The sequence below is a fragment of the Typopeltis vanoorti genome, chromosome 16 (genome assembly GCF_054136105.1).
Source record: "Typopeltis vanoorti isolate ZY-2024b chromosome 16, IOZ_Tvanoo_1.0, whole genome shotgun sequence".
NCBI classification, from domain to species: domain Eukaryota; kingdom Metazoa; phylum Arthropoda; class Arachnida; order Uropygi; family Thelyphonidae; genus Typopeltis; species Typopeltis vanoorti.
In genome coordinates, this window is record NC_143564.1 from 81,031,526 (window position 1) to 81,049,269 (window position 17,744).

The 17,744-nt window shown below is 35.8% G+C and overlaps 1 protein-coding gene across 2 annotated transcripts in view; it reads left to right on the top strand.

The window, feature by feature from the left end:
- Crag (DENN domain-containing protein Crag) overlaps positions 1-17,744 on the top strand; it is a 718,705-nt gene that overhangs the window by 41,277 nt on the left and 659,684 nt on the right. For both annotated transcript variants that reach the window (XM_090406570.1, XM_090406571.1), the window contains exon 3: positions 17,034-17,220. In XM_090406570.1, the coding sequence (XP_090262696.1) occupies positions 17,034-17,220 (187 nt within the window). The remainder of the gene's footprint in view (positions 1-17,033; positions 17,221-17,744) is intronic.

Below are 17,744 nucleotides of genomic sequence, written 5' to 3' on the forward strand. Positions count from 1 at the left end.
CGTTGTTAATTCCGTAAACTAATTACCAGTTATGTCTGACCAACGTATAAGCCTTGCTACTAGAAACTATTCTCTTCTGTTCTGGGACCATGGTTGTGTAATTTATATATCATTGATATAGTTCAGGGTATGAAAGGAAATGTTCAGTTTATTAAATTAAAAAGAGAAATATCAGGAAGTTCTGAAGTAATCTTGTTACAAGAGGATTTGAATAGGTTGCTGCTTTGGTCTGAAGAATGGCAATGCCATTTCATTGTTGTGAAGTGTAAAGATATGTGTTTTGGTCAGAGAAGATGGAATTAGGTTTATCATAATGGAGGCTCTTTGCTTCAGGAGGTGGAGGAGGCAAGGGATCTAGGTATCTTTGTGGTAGCCAACTGAAGTTCAGGGGACACATTACAAACATTGTAAAGATTACTCTGAAAATTGCCGCAATAATGCAAAGAATGCTGATATGCATAAGGCACTAATCAGTCATTTGTATTTCTGGGCACAGATCTGGTCAGAGCCATAGTTATTCACAGGCACATGAGGCTCAAGCTAAAGGGTGATGGGGCTGAAAAATTAGGCCCAATTTAAGGTCCCCAAACAATGAGGGAGAGGAACCAGAGAACTCTAACACTTTGGGCACCACCCTCCTCAGGAAAAGTATAGCCCTAGATCTAGTCACATGACTATTGTCAATAAGGAAATGTTGGAGAGAGTGCAGAGACAATAACTGAAACTGTCTAAGTCTTAGTTGTTGAATATTGACTAAGGACAGATTGAAGCTTGATGGATTAGAGGAAGGATGATATAATTGAGACGTATAAGTTGGTGAGAAGAGCCTATCAAATAGATACAGTAGAATTATTGCATAGGATAATTGGTGATGCAAGACTTCGAAGTCATTTCTGGGGACTGTACAAAGTTCACATGAGTAAGGAAGTGAAAAGGAGATTTTTTGCAGCTTGATGGAGTTTGAGTGGAATACATTGCTGGAGTGGTGGTGCCAATGCTGAATGTCTTCTAAGCAAGATATGATAGTTATTGTGGTCTGTGAGTGTTTGACCAATGGTGAGTCTTTGGTCTCCATGGAGACTAAGTAATACTAAAAAATACTCGAGGTATTTTTGCCACAAAAATTTTCTTTTTACTTTTCACTTCTGTCTGCCAGGTTGTCTGTTTTCCACAAACCCTCTTTTTTTGCAGAATAATGAGTCTAACTAGCAGGTTTTTTTTCTCCTGGAAACTTGTGTTTTTCATCCCACATAGACACAAATTGGCCTTCAGAGCACACACAATTTACAAACAAAAATACTGTTGTTGGTGATGAAGGACGGTAGATGGTGTTGATGGTAGTAGTGTTGTAGTAGGAGAATTAAGTAGTAGGAGGGTGAGATGTATTTAATGAAGTAGAGTGCCCTCTCACAATGAGTCCAATTATTACATGACACATATTATTATTATTATTACATAATGTAATAATAATAACTTTCTAAATAATTTGTACATTTCTTATCTCCTAGGTTTATGATCTTTTGTGCTATCTTTTCTTGGATTTCTTGGTTCTTTATTTTTAGTCCCCAGTGTAGGTATTTTTTAATATTATTTCCTTTTGTCTTTTTGCTTTTAATTTCTGTAGTAAGCAAGTATTTTTCACTCCCAGTTTTTGGTTTTCATAAAGCAAGCATCTCTTGCATACTTCAGAGCTTCATTATTAATTCATTATTAAAGCTGATAATGGCCCATGATATGGGCCATTATCAGCTTTTCATTCTTGCTGGTTCTACTTCACTGTAATTTTACTTTACTGTAACTATTTCTTTATGTATAAATTTGGTGTTGTGATGATTAGATTGTTAGCAACCCCCCCCCCCCCATATTATCCATGTGTTTATTTACTATTTTTGTCAGTTACATTCCCATATTTTTGGTCTTTCTCAATTTTGCATTGAAATTCCTTAACAGGATGATCTGCATTATTTTCGTAGGCTTTAAAAATTTTTTGACAGTAATGGGATTAGCATAATGCTTCATTTCTTTTTCTAACAAAATTCTTGTAAAAGCCTCTGTGTATTTCACCAGATTTCATTAATCTTTATTCTCATTGGCTCTATTTTTGTAAGTTTTAGTTCATCTGGAAAGGCAAACCAAAACTTGGAAACTTCTGGAATTATTATGTGAACTGCAGATTTCTGTAATTGGTTGTGTAATTACAGAAATTTTTTTCTTTTGCTTTCTTAATTACATTGAAAGAAATATATGTGCCACTGGATGTATTCTTTCATAGAGATTATAGTACTACAGATTTATAAATTTCGTAATTAGTTCTGGATATAAATTTGCAGTTGTTGTAAGATTTAGTCTGGTTTGTAATAATTCTTCAGTGTTGTGATTTTAAGTGTTAAATGGCCTTCTGAATATATTTTGGTTATTATCACAGTCTCCCCCTTTCTATCTAATATTTTCAGTGGGATGGTGATTTCTGTTGTTCTTGTCATACAATTATATTCCACTTGATTTTTTATGTTAGTATATATGCAAAGTTTAATGATTTTTAGTCTCTAATTTCATAACATTTCTCTAGGTAGTAGTGTGCTTCCTTGTCTTTATTTTTAGTAATATTTTTGTACTGTTTAGTTTTTCTTTCTGACTTTTATACATAAATTGTTTATTATATATTAACATTGCAATTTTTATAATTTCATGATTAAAATTTTAATTGAACTTGCTTATAATAAATTATTTTTGGCATATGTCGAGTGGTTAGTGTATCTGCTCTCCAGCCAAAAGGCTGCTGGTTCGAATCCCGCCATGGGCATGGATGTTTGTGATTGTCTGTGAAAGCACTAGTGGTGGTAGTCGGCAGTAGATGGCGCTGGTGTTAAATGATGAAGGTTGGTGGAGTAGTGAGACGAAGAGTTATAGAGTTGATGCCCTCCCTCGATGAGTCTTTAGACTCCCTGGAGGTGTGATATAATAATAATAATATTTTTTAATGATTATTTTTTGTACACGAATTTCATTCTTCTCTAAGTATCTGGGAAAACATTTGTCATGGACTTTTTAAAGTTGTCACATAAACAATTCACATAGGGATGATAGATGATCTGCATTGTAAGTTTCATTAATTCATTCCAGGGCACATTATTTTCAGATCACTTTTAAATTTTTGAATGCTGTGTTCAATTCTCTTTCTGTGAGGACTCTCATCTCTGAATCTTGCAGCTGTTTTTTCCTGGCAGTTTTTGAGTTTGTATATTTATCATTTATATCATCTTGTGCTATTGTACGGAGGCTGTTCAATAAGTTATAAGACTATATTTATACAGAAAATAGATTACCTTTAATCGTCATCATTTACATGGTCTTTTTCAAAGTAACTACCGTGAGACGCGATGCATTTTTCCCAATGTTGCGTCCACTTCTTAAACACATGTGAAAGTCCATTTTTTTGAGAGTTCTTTCAAAACTGCCTCAGCAGCTTTTACACATGCTTTGTTGCTTTCAAAATGGCCGCCTCTTACTGGTTTCTTGAGCTGAGGAAATGGCCAGAAATCGCACGGTGTGAGATCAGGACTATATGGAGGGTGTGGTAGGATATCTATGTTGTTCTTCTGCAAAACATCCACTACACAACCAGCAATATGTGGCCTTGCATTATTGTGGTGCAATAAGAAGCCATTCTTCAACAATGGATGCTTTCTTTTGACATGTTGTACCATTGTCCGTAAAACATCCGCATAGTATGAGCCGTTTACAATATTCCCGGGTTCTACACATGTTGGTAAACAATGCCTTCGTAGTCAAAAAACATGGTCATAACTTTACCAGCCGATTTTACAGTTTTTGCTTTCTTGGGGATAGGCGAAGACAGATGCTTCCATTCACTGCTTTGTTTTTTCATTGTAGGGTCATGGTGATACAACCAAGCTTCATCTGCTGTAATGATGCATTTTAAGAAGTTGTCGCCTTCTTATTCCAGTCTTTCTTTCCATTCTGTGCACACACACATCCACTCGATGCTGCATTTGCTCCGGTGTCAAGAGTTTGGGAATCCATCAGGTGCAAACACGTTTCAGTCCCAAATGTTCAGCCATGATTGAGTGAACACTTCCCACTCAATTCAGGACAATTATTCAGGACAACATGCAGCTGGTGTACTGTAATTCTGCGATCCTCCTTGATGATAATCGCTGCTATGTTGATCATTGTCTCTGTGATGGATGTTGAAGGTCTTCCTCACGTTCAAGATCTTCCACATTTTGCCTTCCTTCCTTAAAAGTTTTATGCCAGCGAAAAACACTTTCCCTCGACATTGCTTCATCGTGGAAAGCTTCGCGTATCATGTTAAAAGTGTCCGATGCCGATTTTTGCAAACGCACACAAAATTTAATCGCATAACGCTGTTCCAAGGACGCTTCCATTTCGACGACTGGTCGCGGCTCGCATGTGCGCCAAAACAAGCTTGCATTTAGTCACGTGACACTCTGGCACATCAGCCCGTATACGCCATCTATCAACCTCTTTTGTTAATACAGACAGCAACATTTCTTTATTCCACAGAAATTAATATTGTGATGAGTGGTTTCGCGACAGTAAAATTAGTCTTATTACTTATTGAACAGCCCTCGTACTTTTACACTCTCAGTTAGTTAGTGTAAGAGTGAAGTATTATTGGCATTGGGTTCATGGGTAGGCCACTCTGGATATACATGCAGTTAGCATGAATTAATAGTCATTTACATTTGATATATATTTATTCATCTGATTAAGCATATCTTTGTGCAAGTTTCCTGCTAACATAATTTCAGTTTTTATTCTGTTTTGAAATATCAGTTGCATTACTCCATAAGAGTATAGTTGTAATCATAATAATCATAAACCATCTCACTGCTCATGTTTGTAATCTTGCTTGTAGATCTGTTCAGGTCTACAGATTCATAACCTTCAATATGTAAAGGCATCTTCTATTAGCAGTCTTTTGAACACTAGGAAATCAGAATGATGTTTTTAGTCTATAGAAGTGATTATTTAGGTTAATTTTTAGACTTATATAGAAAATTGTATGTGCACTATCACTAATACTATCATCTTGCCATATTTCTTATGGATCTTCAACAGCATAATGTTTATATATCCCAATAATTATTCTGTGGGGCGAAGAAGATATTGGTATAATCTCTGAATAGTTTTTTTTTTTTCTTTTTCCCTTGGACCATTCACATTCCCTGTAGTGTTTGCACTCCAGTTTCTGTACTGGCTATTCATCATCATCAGTTGCATCAGTCTTAGGACTGGTAGCACAGCAGCAATTTCCTCCATTCCACTCTGCCATTGGTTTTCTTCTGGTGACTCCTCAAACTTTATGCTTTCTTTGACTTGGTGAACAAAGCTTTTCCTTGGTCTGCCTCTTCTTCTTTTCCCCTCTATTTTGCCTTCAGTTATTCTTTTCACAAGTCCATCATGCTGAAGTATATGTCCATACTACCTATCCCTTCTAATTTTGACCGATCTAAGTAGACTTCTTGTTTCGCTTATCTTTCTCAGGACTTGTTTGTTTGATTTTTTTTCTGTCCATTTTATTTTGTTCATGTGGCACCAGCACCACATTTCAAAAGCCTCCAATCTTCTTACGTCTTCTCTGCCTAGAATCCAGGTTTCACATCCATACAGTGCAATGTTCCATATCAATGTCTTTATTATTATTTTTTTTCAATTGTAGGTTGAGGTTTCCTGTTAAAATGCTTTTCATCTTGGAGAATTGGGCTTTTGCATTGTTTATTTTTGATCTTATGTCTTCTCTTGTTCTGCCATCTTCTGTTTATTTAAAGTTTTTTTTTTTCTTGTTTTATTTGTTTCCCGCTGATGTCTATATGCTCTATATTGATAGGGGTTTTGCCCTGTAACAAGGATTTTAGTCTTATCTGTGTTGATTTTCATTTTATATTTTTCAAGATTATTATTTAGTAATTCTAGTTTTGTTTTTAATGTTCTTCTGTTTTCTGCCACAAGGGCTTTGTCATGAGCAAATCACATACACATGACTTGCTCACCATTCATCTTTATGTTGCTATTTGTTTTATCTTTAGTTTCCTGAATGGTATTTTCAATATATAAATTAAAGAAAAGTGGTGAAAGTATGCATTCTTGTCTTACTCCACTCCTTATATTTATTATTTTCTGCTTATCATTGATTTTAATCAGTCCATTTTGATTTTTATAAATTTGATAAATTATTTTCCTATCAGTCAGGTCTATGCTGATATTAGTTAGACAATTTAGGAGTATTTGCTGGTTTACTTTATCAAACGCTTTTTCTAAATCAAAGAAGCAAATGTAAGTATTTTGGGTATAATCTCTGAACTGTTTTTTTTTTTTTTTCCCTTGGACCATTCACATTCCCTGTAGTGTTTGCACTGCAGTTTCTGTACTGGCTATTAGTAATGTTTAATTTTCCCACTAGTATTCTGTTTTGCTGTATGCTTCATCATCATTTTGGTGATTTTCATCCAGTTGTTGAATGTGGCCAAGATCCAGTTTCTTGCTGGGTAAAGCTATGATCTTGCCTAGCTCGTGTATATGATTACATTGGTGTGTTGTATGAGGGGCTTATATTTATTCGTTGACATGTCATAAGTCACTTATCAAGCAGAACAAATTTTTTTTTCCATTTGTTAGTAGGCCAGTGGAGGAATAATAAGTTCACTGAAACATGTCCATGTCAATACTTGTATAAGAAAACATACAGCAGAACCTAAACATTTGTGAAAGAATGATATGAGTGAATCTGTCATCTGTTAACCATATTGATCTCTTCTGGATAGTGTCAAACATTCTGAAGTGCACCACATCGAATATATAAACAGTATTCTTAGGTTGGACTGATTTGAGATTTATATAATGGTATCTTGAGCAGAAGATATACTAGTATTTTTTAGGCTGAAGAAACTGCTGAAATGTGTTTGAGGTCTAGAGGCACAGGAAGAGAAATCTGATCATGTTTAGCAATCTAGATATTACCAAGAGTAAGGGGAAGTGAAGTATGATTTTTCTTGTGAGAAACAGACCATGTTTTGATAGCATTGAAATTCACAAAAGTTATCTTTACTCTTCTGAAGGATAGCAAGCAGATAAGTGTTTAAGGCATTAGGAAGATCTCAAAGCCTCATGATTGTACACTATTAGATCTATCAAATGATGAAGAGGAATGGAGCATACTGTTATCAGCAGAGCCATGGATATGATTTCAGGTCAGCAAGAAATAATTTTATGTGCAGGAGAAAGAGCAGATAAAGTACAGAGCCCTGTGGTTTTCTTAGCATTTAGTGAGGAAATCTGAAGAGAGTAAGCCGCTAACCATGACACAGGAAATGACTATATAGGAAGCTGGCAACTCGGTTGCAAAGGATAGAACGCTGATCTTAAGATAGTTTGCTGAGCAGACCTGTGCAAACTGATCGCATGCCCTAAAAATGTGAACAATGACAATGAGTTTCTCCAAGTTTTTCCGTGACATGTCGAAAGAAGGGTATTAATAGCTAGGAAGTGGGCTGTGGATTGAGAGAGGTAAAATTCATATTGCTAGTCACCAGTAAGGTTAGATGGTGAACTTCTTGCAGGTGGCAAAGAAGTTGGCTGTTGACCTTTTCCAGTCATTTTTGGGAGAACTTAGAGAAATTTGGAACAGTACGCTGTTAGTTGATTTTTATTGTTATTCTTTCCTTTTTTGAATTAACTGTAGGATAGGTTAATTCTGAAGCAAATAAGTTAAGTACAAGAGATTCCATTAGAATCAGGTGACTTATTGGTATCTAACGGACGAATATTCAGGGGTGTGCTAGGTGTGCAGTGCTCATCCACCAAATTATATTTTTGCATTTATTCCCGTTAAAGACTTCCCTAATTGTTTCCAGACTTAGAGTGATTCCTAAAAGTAAACACAATATACTAATGCTTCATGAAGAGGACATTTTACAACGTGTAAACATTGCATCACATTCACATTAATAGCCTGGGTGTGCATTCAAAATACATACACCTTTGAAAAGATGGCGTAGTGGGTCAAATTCTTAGCATTCTAGTAGTTTTAAACTGCTCAGAAGGCAAGGCAGGGTGAGCTCCGAGACAGTAGCATCTAGAGGCTGTGATTGGTTATTGTTTCAACCAATCTAATTGAGCATTGTCATGAGTTGCTGTTTTTGTTTTCTGAGTTTCATCTGTTTTGCATGCATAAGTGTGAACTGACGTGGTAGGCAGGTTTTTATATATAACATAGACAAGTTTTTAATATATAATTTTAGATAAATTTATATAACTTTTTTTGCCCATATTTACAATGTGAAACAGTATTGTAGTTGAAGGAGTAAGCCTCCTCTCCTCTTCCACATTTTATGCCTTTTGAATAATTCAAATATACCAACCAAATATAGCATTCTCCATCATTGTTTTCTAATATACAATATCTTAAAACAAACACATTGTCCCCCATTCTGTGCAGATTTGGTTACAATTAACTGATAAATTAAAGTATTCAAAGTCTCCTACAATTAATTGCATTAGCCCAATTAAGGTGAGTGCTAATGTACTATACACTCCTAGAATTTTCATACATCGATAAAATGCAATCATGCAGTCACACTGACATGAATTTTGCAGCGTGGGTTACATAAGGCATGAGAGCACACTCAGTTGAAATGGGCACGTGATGCCACTGGTATCTAAGGTATTCAGAATTCTTCTGAGGTCTTGCTGATGATAGACTAAGGAATAGGCATGCATTGAGCAGCTGTTGGTAAAGTGAGGAGTAATTTGCTTCAGTTAACACTGAAGGAGAAGAATGGCAACATTCAAAGGTTAGCCTGGTCTTTGGATGTTATTACAGTGGTATTATTAAAGGTTCCCAATTGCCTTTGGGTGAATAGAATTTTAATTGCCATTTGAATATGAGACTATCTGAACTTGTGCCTTTCAAAATCAGATTTGGATTTTTTTTTTCCACTGTTGCCAGCTAAATTGCATTAACATATTTTTTCATTGTGGGTTTTCATGCAATATCATTTAATATTGGATCAGCCAATGCCTTTCATTCCCATATAGCAGTGGTGTTCAACCTTTTCTACTACGTGAGCTACTTTTCTATAAAAAGTTATTTGGCGATCTACTCTCTTATATAGATCATGTTCCCCCAACCTGATATCTGATTACGCACAAATAAACAACTAAAAAAAAAATACACAACTAAAAACTTTATTTGTGTATTTAAAAATTTATTTATCACTTTTAATTATTTTAATACAACAAAAAACAAATATGTTGGAATAAAATATTTATTTCTTTATTTTGGAAAACTAAAGTTAGAAAAAACAACAGATTGATTACAAACTCACAAGTTACAGGAAATGCTGGTTGATTAAAAAAAAAAAAAGTTAATGGGAAATTTAGCATTGTTTGGGCCTCGCAATATTTTCATAGTCAAGTTGATATGAAGAAGTGGCCAATCACAGACAATCATCCAAATGATCATTTGTAATTTGGTTTCTTAATTGATTTTTTATGACGTCCATATTTGAAAAAGTGGATTCTGATAAGTATGTCGATACAAAACACGACAGAATTTTTCGCGCAATATCAGTTAATATTGGGAATTTTTCATGTGCATACTTCCAAATGACTCATTGTTTATTGATTTTAAATGTAAACTATTCTGAATGTTTATTATCTCAATTTCTACTTCAGCCTGGTTTATATCAAACAGCCCACTAATTTTATTTGAAATTCCTGTGATGTTCAAGTTTTCTTGAAATGGATTATTGATAAAAGATACAATCATTTCAGTTTTATTAAAATCTTTAAATCTTGAATTTATTTCTTCCTCAACTAATTCTATTTCATGAATAAATTCTTTTAAATCATAGTGAAGCATTTCTTGATTTTGTTCAAAAAATTTTAATAAATGTGGGAGATGTCTAAATTTGTGGTCATTTATATTTTTCTTTAATAAAAGTAAGTATTGTTGGAAACTTTTTATTGAACTTAACATGTAAATTAAATTTTTATCTCTACCTTGTAACTCTAAATTTAAATTGCTTAATTTTACAGAAATCTACTAAAAATGATAAGTGTAACAACCATCTTTTATCACTCAATTGTGGATAAATATCTCCTTTTTCATCAAGAAAATGTTTTATATCGTTAATTAATACAAGAAATCTTTCTAAAAATTTACTTCTGCTGAGCCAGTGAACATTATTGTACAACAGAAGTTCACTATCATCATTTGCCTGTAATTTAAATAACCGCCGTTGCAGGGCTTTTCCTCGAACAGAATTTACAATTTTAAATGTGATATCCAAAACATCTTTTGTTTTTAATCTTTTACTACACAGTACTTGTTGGTGAATAATACAGTGGTACGTTAAAAAATCTGGATATTTGTCATCGTTTTCACATAATGAAATGAAGCCTGATTTATTACCTATCATTGCAGGATCACCATCAGTAGTAATAGACATAAGTTTAAAAAGCGGAAGTTTGTGTTGTTTCACAAATTCATCAAATGCCGAAAAAATGTCTTCTCCCCTAGTCCTTCCCAATAATGGTATAATTTTCAAAAGTTCTTCTTTACTTAAATAATCTTGAAATACCATGCAAATAAATACCATTAACTGAGCAATATCAGTGAAGTCGTTTGATTCATCAAATTGTAATGAAAACGCAACACACTGGTGAATGTCTGACATTAACCTGGCCTGGAAACTTTTCTCCGGCAATTGGAACTCTTCCTTTCGGCAATTTGAAACCTTGTCTGCGGCCTAGAAGTAGTCTCTCTCTAACAAAGTCTCGAACCGAGAAGCTCCTTTCTGGAAGCGGAGAAACTCCTCTCTTAAGCAACGTGGATCCGGGCAATCTCTCTGATGACGACTCTGGACCATGCAGCCTCCTCTCTGACAGCAATTCTGGAACCGGAACCCCTTCTGCTTACTTCAGTCCCTTTTTATTAGGCCTCCTCTGAGACCTCACATGAAGTTTGGCAACCCCCAAAGAATCAGTATGAATCTTTCATCTTAAGTTTCAAGTTCGGCACGCCTTTTGTTCTCCTCTGCTTTCTTTTGATTGTAAGTTGTTGACCATTGGAAAGTTGTTTGAATTCTTTCTGACTGACTTCGGAGATGTTTATACTTAGAGCCTGCAGGCCTTTCTCATACATACAAGTTTCAGTAACAATCTTTCTAATGCCGCCATGTACAGCTTCGGCGACAAAAACATTGCCTTTGTTTTTAACACTCTAACATATTCTTATTAAAGCAGTATATACAGTTAGCTTCCAAAGAGTTATTTACAAAAACATCTAATACAAATTATACCGAGACAAACAAAGACTATTTTGTTACAATATTCACATGGGACTTAACCTAAGTAAAAAATCGATGTAATGTGCTTTGGAATATTTAATATTTCAGCTACAATCAAGTTTTTACACTTTGCTTATAATCGTATTCACTCGGCTCGCTGTTTGACTTCCATTGATCCAAATTAATTAATTTACCTGACTTATAAGAAAATTACTGATTTGACAGTTTTAACGAAAAATAAATAAACAATACACTTAAAGCGAATTAAAAATAATACAAAACAATGATAAATAAAATGTTTTCAGTTTTAATTAAATTTGTAAGCAAAGAGGAATACACAAGAGATCGACCAAAAATCGCTCCGCGATCGACGGGTTGAACACCCCTGTTCTACAGGTTCTCCATTCACAATGCAACTGATATTTTCAATGCTTCTGCCTATTTTCATTATCTTTGTCTTGTTATTACTGACCTTCATATCATATCTATCACAACAGTTATTCAATTTAGTCAGGGAATCTTGCAGACTTGAAGCGGATTTATTTAGAAGTATAATATCATCCGCATAAAGCCAGGAGCTGACATTAACATCTCCAATTTTGATATCAGGTTTAATACCACTTTCCTTCGTAATGTAATCCATATAGATAATGTACATTATCACCCCGAATAACAGGGGTGATAATGTACATCCTTGTCTGACAGCAGATTTAACATTAAACCATCTCCCTGTACTTCCTTCAATTCTGACTGCTGACTTACAACTCAAATAAAGACTAAGTATTGCCTGATATAATGATCCACTGACACCATACAACTGTAGCGTTTTGAATAGTTTCTCTCTTGGCACCTTGTCATATGCTTTTTCCAGATCTTTTCAACTATTTGTCGTAAATCCCGCCGTGGGCATGGATGTTTGTGATTTCTGTGGAAAAACCAGTGTGTGGTGTTGGTGTAGTTGGTAGAGAGCTGTAGAGTAGGTGTCCTCCCTTGATGATTATGGACTCCCTGTAGGTGTCTAATAATAATAAAGTGAACATCTGATCCTGACAGCCTCTATTTGGCCTGAATCCAGCTTGTTCTTCACCAAGCTTCTCTTCCACAGTCCTTCTCAACTGTTTTTCAAGTATACTGGCATAAACCTTACTAAGAACACTCAGTAGAGAAATACCTCTGTAATTCTCACAATCAGTTTTATTTCCCTTTTTATATATGGGTACCATGAGAGCTCTACTCCAATCATCTGGAATTCTTCCTTCTGTCCAGGCCCTCTGAACTATGCACTGTAAAATTTTTATACCTCCATACTTGAGCATTTCTGGTCTAATATCATCTACTCCAGCTGCCTTTCCACATTTCACACTTTTGATGGCTTTTTCTACTTCAAGCATGGATATCTATTTCTGATTGCATGCCTGGTCAGTGTTTTTTATCACTGTGCTGTCATCACTGCTAGTTTCATTTAGCAATTTTTCAAAGTAATTACTCCATACTTCAAAGATATCTTTTTCTCCAGTTTTCATATCAGCTTTGTCATCTCTAATTCCTTTTACAGTACTCTTTCCTCCATTTCTGAGCTTCTTCAACAACCTCCAGAATATCTTGCCACCTTCTTGATATTTATTTTCTATGTTCTTACCAAAGTCTTCCCATGACTTTTGTTTAGCTAGTTTTACGCAGTGTTTAGCTTTCTTACATTTGTCTCTGTATTTTCTAAGAGCACAAGCTGACTTATTTGCCAGGAACTTTTGATGTGCTTTCTTCTTTTCCTTCACTGCCTCTTTAACTTCCTGTGTCCACCATGGAGTTCTAATTTTTCTATCCTTGCAGATAACTTCACCACATGCCTCTCTAGTTGAATCAACCAGGAATTTCTTCAAGGCTTGCCACTGAATCTCCAAGGTTTGGTTCCTGTTCTGAAACTCTTCCATTTTTTTTTTCAATAATCTTTGTGTATTTTAGTCTACAGTTCACATCTGAGAGCTGTTCAACTTTTATTCGCTGTAAAACTTTCTTACATATTATTCTTTTTGATATGAAATTCAAATTTTTTCTGCTTAAGACTAAATGGTAATACTTCTAATTTCAAATCCTGTTTTAATAATAATGGCAAGTATTTGCCATTATTATTAGCTTTGCTCTTTTCTCCAAATTTTCGCAAAATATTTTGGTATGTCTGACAATCATTTCCTACCCTGCTATTTAGATCCCCAACAAGGACCAATTTTTCATTGTGCCAGTTGCTTTTTGTAAAGCCTCAAAAATTCCTCCACTTCTACCTTAGGAGAACCTTCTGTGGGACCGTAGGCACAAATAAGTCTCATTGTCCAGTTCCCCATTCTGATATTTGCCCACATCACTCTACTTGAAATTGCCTACCATTCAAAAAGATTAGCCTCATATTTAGTGTTGAATACTATGGCTACTCCTTCTTTTCCTTGATTGTCATTGCCTGAATATAACATTTTGTATTTATTGCTCAGAAAGAGCTCACCAGTTGTGGTCTTTTTGTTTCATTCACCCCTATTATGTTGATCTGATACTTATCTAATTCATCAGTTAGCTCCATTTCTTTGCCATTCAGGCTTCTTATGTTGATAGTACTGATCTTCAATTCTGGTGATATTGAGTTGGGGTGTGTTTTAGGATTTGTTCCAGTAGCTGACTTTTCGCTGTTCGCCCTGGTTCCATGTCAAAAACAACTGAGGCTTTGTTTAACCAGGCGACGCCCCAGCTGGCATGAAATTCTATCATGTAGTACCATCATTTAATATTGTGGTTTAAGCAAATAAGAATACAATTTGGTCGGCTAAATCCCAAATTGCCAGCCCATCCATGTTCGTTCATTATCCAGGTAGATACCTAACAGGGTGCACCACAAGAAGGTGAGGATTGGACATTAGGTCAGAAGCCCTGGTTGGTTCTCCACTCAGTTATACAGCTTTGACCATTGTGCAACTTCTGATTTTGAAATTTGCCTAAATCACTAATTGAAATAACTTGTAATTCAAGAAGTTTGAGTACTCTAGCTTTTGCTTCATTTCTGTAATCACTGATGCCTGAATATAATATTATGCAATTTTTATTTAAAGTATCTTGCTTTTTTCAGTCATCTTTTTCTGGTAACACCAAATATGTTAGCATGGTATTTCTGTAACTCCGGTCCCTCCCCTTTTTTTTTCCAGTGAATTTTCGTTCATCGATAGTGCCTGTTTTGAGCTTGGGGTTATCAGCAGCTAATTTTTCACCATTCACTCCTATATTATTATTATTATTATTATTCCTGATACCTCCAAGGAGTCCGAAGACTCATCGCGGGAGGACACCTACATCTGTCTCTACACCTAACCTCTACTACGAATCATCTCCATCAACGCCATCTACCGCCCACCTCCAACACCACCACAACTAGTAATTTTTGTCTGTAAATTGCGTGTGTTCTGAAGGGCCGATTTGTATGTATGCGGGATGAAAAACCCGAGTTTCCGGGAGAAAAAACCCTGCTACCTCCGTATGAGATCGGCTAACTCACCTTCGATTGAAATCGACCAGATAAAGATTCTTCCCGTCGCGACGAGAATCGAACTTAGGCCTATTCCAATCGAAGGGCGCAATGTACCATCGTTCTTCCAATTGCGCTACGGAGGCGCTTCACTAACAAAAACGGGGGGGGGGGGGGAGTGGGACTTCTTTAATTTGGGTGGTTTCAATCATTAACATATTTCACCTTGTACTTTGAAGTGAAAGCTATACGATTGAGGCAGATACCTGAGGAACAAACAGGTTTTAGAAAAGATAAGGGTATCAGAGAACAGATCATAGAAAAATATAAAGAATTTATACCCCCATATGATAATGTTTCATAGATTACTCTAAAGCTTTTGACTGTGTTCAGCATGTAAAACTGTGGGAAATAATAAAAGTAACGAGTTTTCCTCAACTCATCAGGTTGTTAGCTGACTTGTACAGTGTTCAAGATACCACAGTAAGAAAAGGTGTTGGGTTAACTGATTGGCTTCAAGTTGGAAGGGGAATTAGGCAAGGTTGCCAACTTTCTCCTCATCTGTTTGGTATCTATGCTGACGATACCATGCGTGTAGCATTGGATGTGCTTAAGATAGGAATTAGGATAGGTGGTAGATTGATCAGTAATCTGAGGTTTGCTTATGATACAGTACTCCTTTCTAATGATAAGAACTAGGACAAATCCTTGACAAAGTTAATGAGATCAGTAAGAAGAGTGGACGTGAGCTCAATCCTAGCAAGATAAAGATTATGGTTCTCAAAGGAAATGCAGACAGGGAAGCTCCTGAGAAATAAGCATACCTTAATGGAGAAAGAATTGAGGAAGTCAGCAAGTTCGATCCTGGGATCCATTATTAATATGAGAATTGCTGTTCAGACACCAGAAGAAGAAGAATATTAGTAATGGCTAAAACAGTCTGATCCCTCCTTCCAGATTTTAGACAAGTCCCTATCTCCACAGCAACAAAGTTGAGGATTCTGGATGTAGCTCATCCATCACATCCATAAGTCAGTGTTGGAAACACTGACTTATGGATGTGAGATTTGGAACCTAATGAAGTCTGATCGGAAAAGGATAGGCTGCTTTTGAGATGTGGTGTTAAAGAAGACTGTTGAGGATATCATATACTGAAAGACAGACAAACATGTATGCTAGAAAGGATTGTTAGAACTTTTAAGGCATCTTAAGAATATTGACAGAAGAAAGTTGAAATACTTTGGATAGAAGTAGAACATCTCAACATAGTAATAGAATGTAAAGTTCCTGGGGAAAAGAGGAAGGGGGTAGACTATCAATGAGATGGATGGATGCATGTCTGGAATGACTGATCTTCAGAGTTGAAGTCTCCAGGAAAGTATACAATAGCACAACCTGGCAAGGACTGGTGTGGCACATCACCAAGGAACTCAATGTTCATATGGCATCTGAACATTCTGCTCCATCTCCATCTATTCACTGAGCATCTGATGATGTTCAGTGAATAGATGGAGATGGAGCAGAACAGTTATGTAATTTTTTGGATGATGAGGCAGGTGTATGTGATATGTTTATGCCAGAAGAAAAGTTTTGTCATAGAATTGCTTGTTGCCAGTATTATTCAGTATTAGTGTCATCAATTAATTTTGAAGTTTAACACTCTTAGCAGGAATGGTATCTATATGAAAGCAAGAACATACGCTCACATTTTCTAGGAATATGTCAACTCATAATATGAATGCAGGAAGGCTTTTCTGAACCCGCTACTTTAATGTTAATATAATATAACATGTCGTTCTGGTTGGCCGAGTGGTTAGCTTATCCTCTCTCCAGCCAAGAGGCTGCGGGTTCGAATCTTGCATAGTCACGGATGTTTGTGATTGTCTTTCACCTTCATACATTCATTCGTCCAAGTATAGATATGCTCTCCCAATTTGGACTGGATCACCATGAGAGTAGTAGATCCAAAAACCTCCCTCAATGGGAAAGGCCTTCACCTTGCAGCGGGTAGAAAAATAGGCTGTCATCATTCATAATATAACAAATGAATGAAACCTGTTGTCCTGCATGCATCTTTAGTATTGTTGGTTTATTTAGCTATTTGTGCTTTTTTAATTTTTTCTTTTTGCCGATGTTGTATTTTCAGCATTTCCTTGATAATTTATTTTAACACTAAAGTATGTTTACTATCGTAGTGTATTATATGAAGGTAAGGAAAGAGTCATGGCAGATAGTGAGGTGGTTCACACCACTCCATATGGACGTCCAGCTAATGTTAATAATAGTGGCTCAAGAACATTTCTTACATACAGAAGGGCTCCTGAGAATGCTCCATGTAATCAGCTTGTCGTTACAGATATACGTGTAATTCTAGCAAACAAAGTAAGTACTGTATGTTTTTTTTTCTGTTATCTCAAAATTTTATAGTTATGTAACAGTTTTTTTATTTATTTATTCATTTGTGTATTTTCTACTTGCTAATTATGTCTATTATACTACCAGTAGGCAGAGTTTGGGCTTCTGCCAAACTCTGCCTACTGTGAGTATACAGAACAAGGTGTACCATATCTCTTCAGACATGACTTTTTTCCAGTTTTCCAGTGTCTGGTCACGGTGTTCCTGACACTGCTGTAGACAAACTTTCTGGTTCTTCGCAGAAATCGATAATACAGGCATGGGACTGCCAGTACTGATCCTCCTCACTTCCCTTTGCATAGTTTGGTGAGATATGATTCAGGAAGTGAAGATTAATGCATGCACAAAGTTCTGTTTGTTTGTACAAGCCTTCTCAGTTGAAGGTAATCTCCTTCCTGAATAGACTGTCAAAGGACCACAGTTATTCCTGTGAGTTATTTTTCCACTGATTAAACACTTGGATATCTTACCTTTTGAGAAACCTGTCAGCT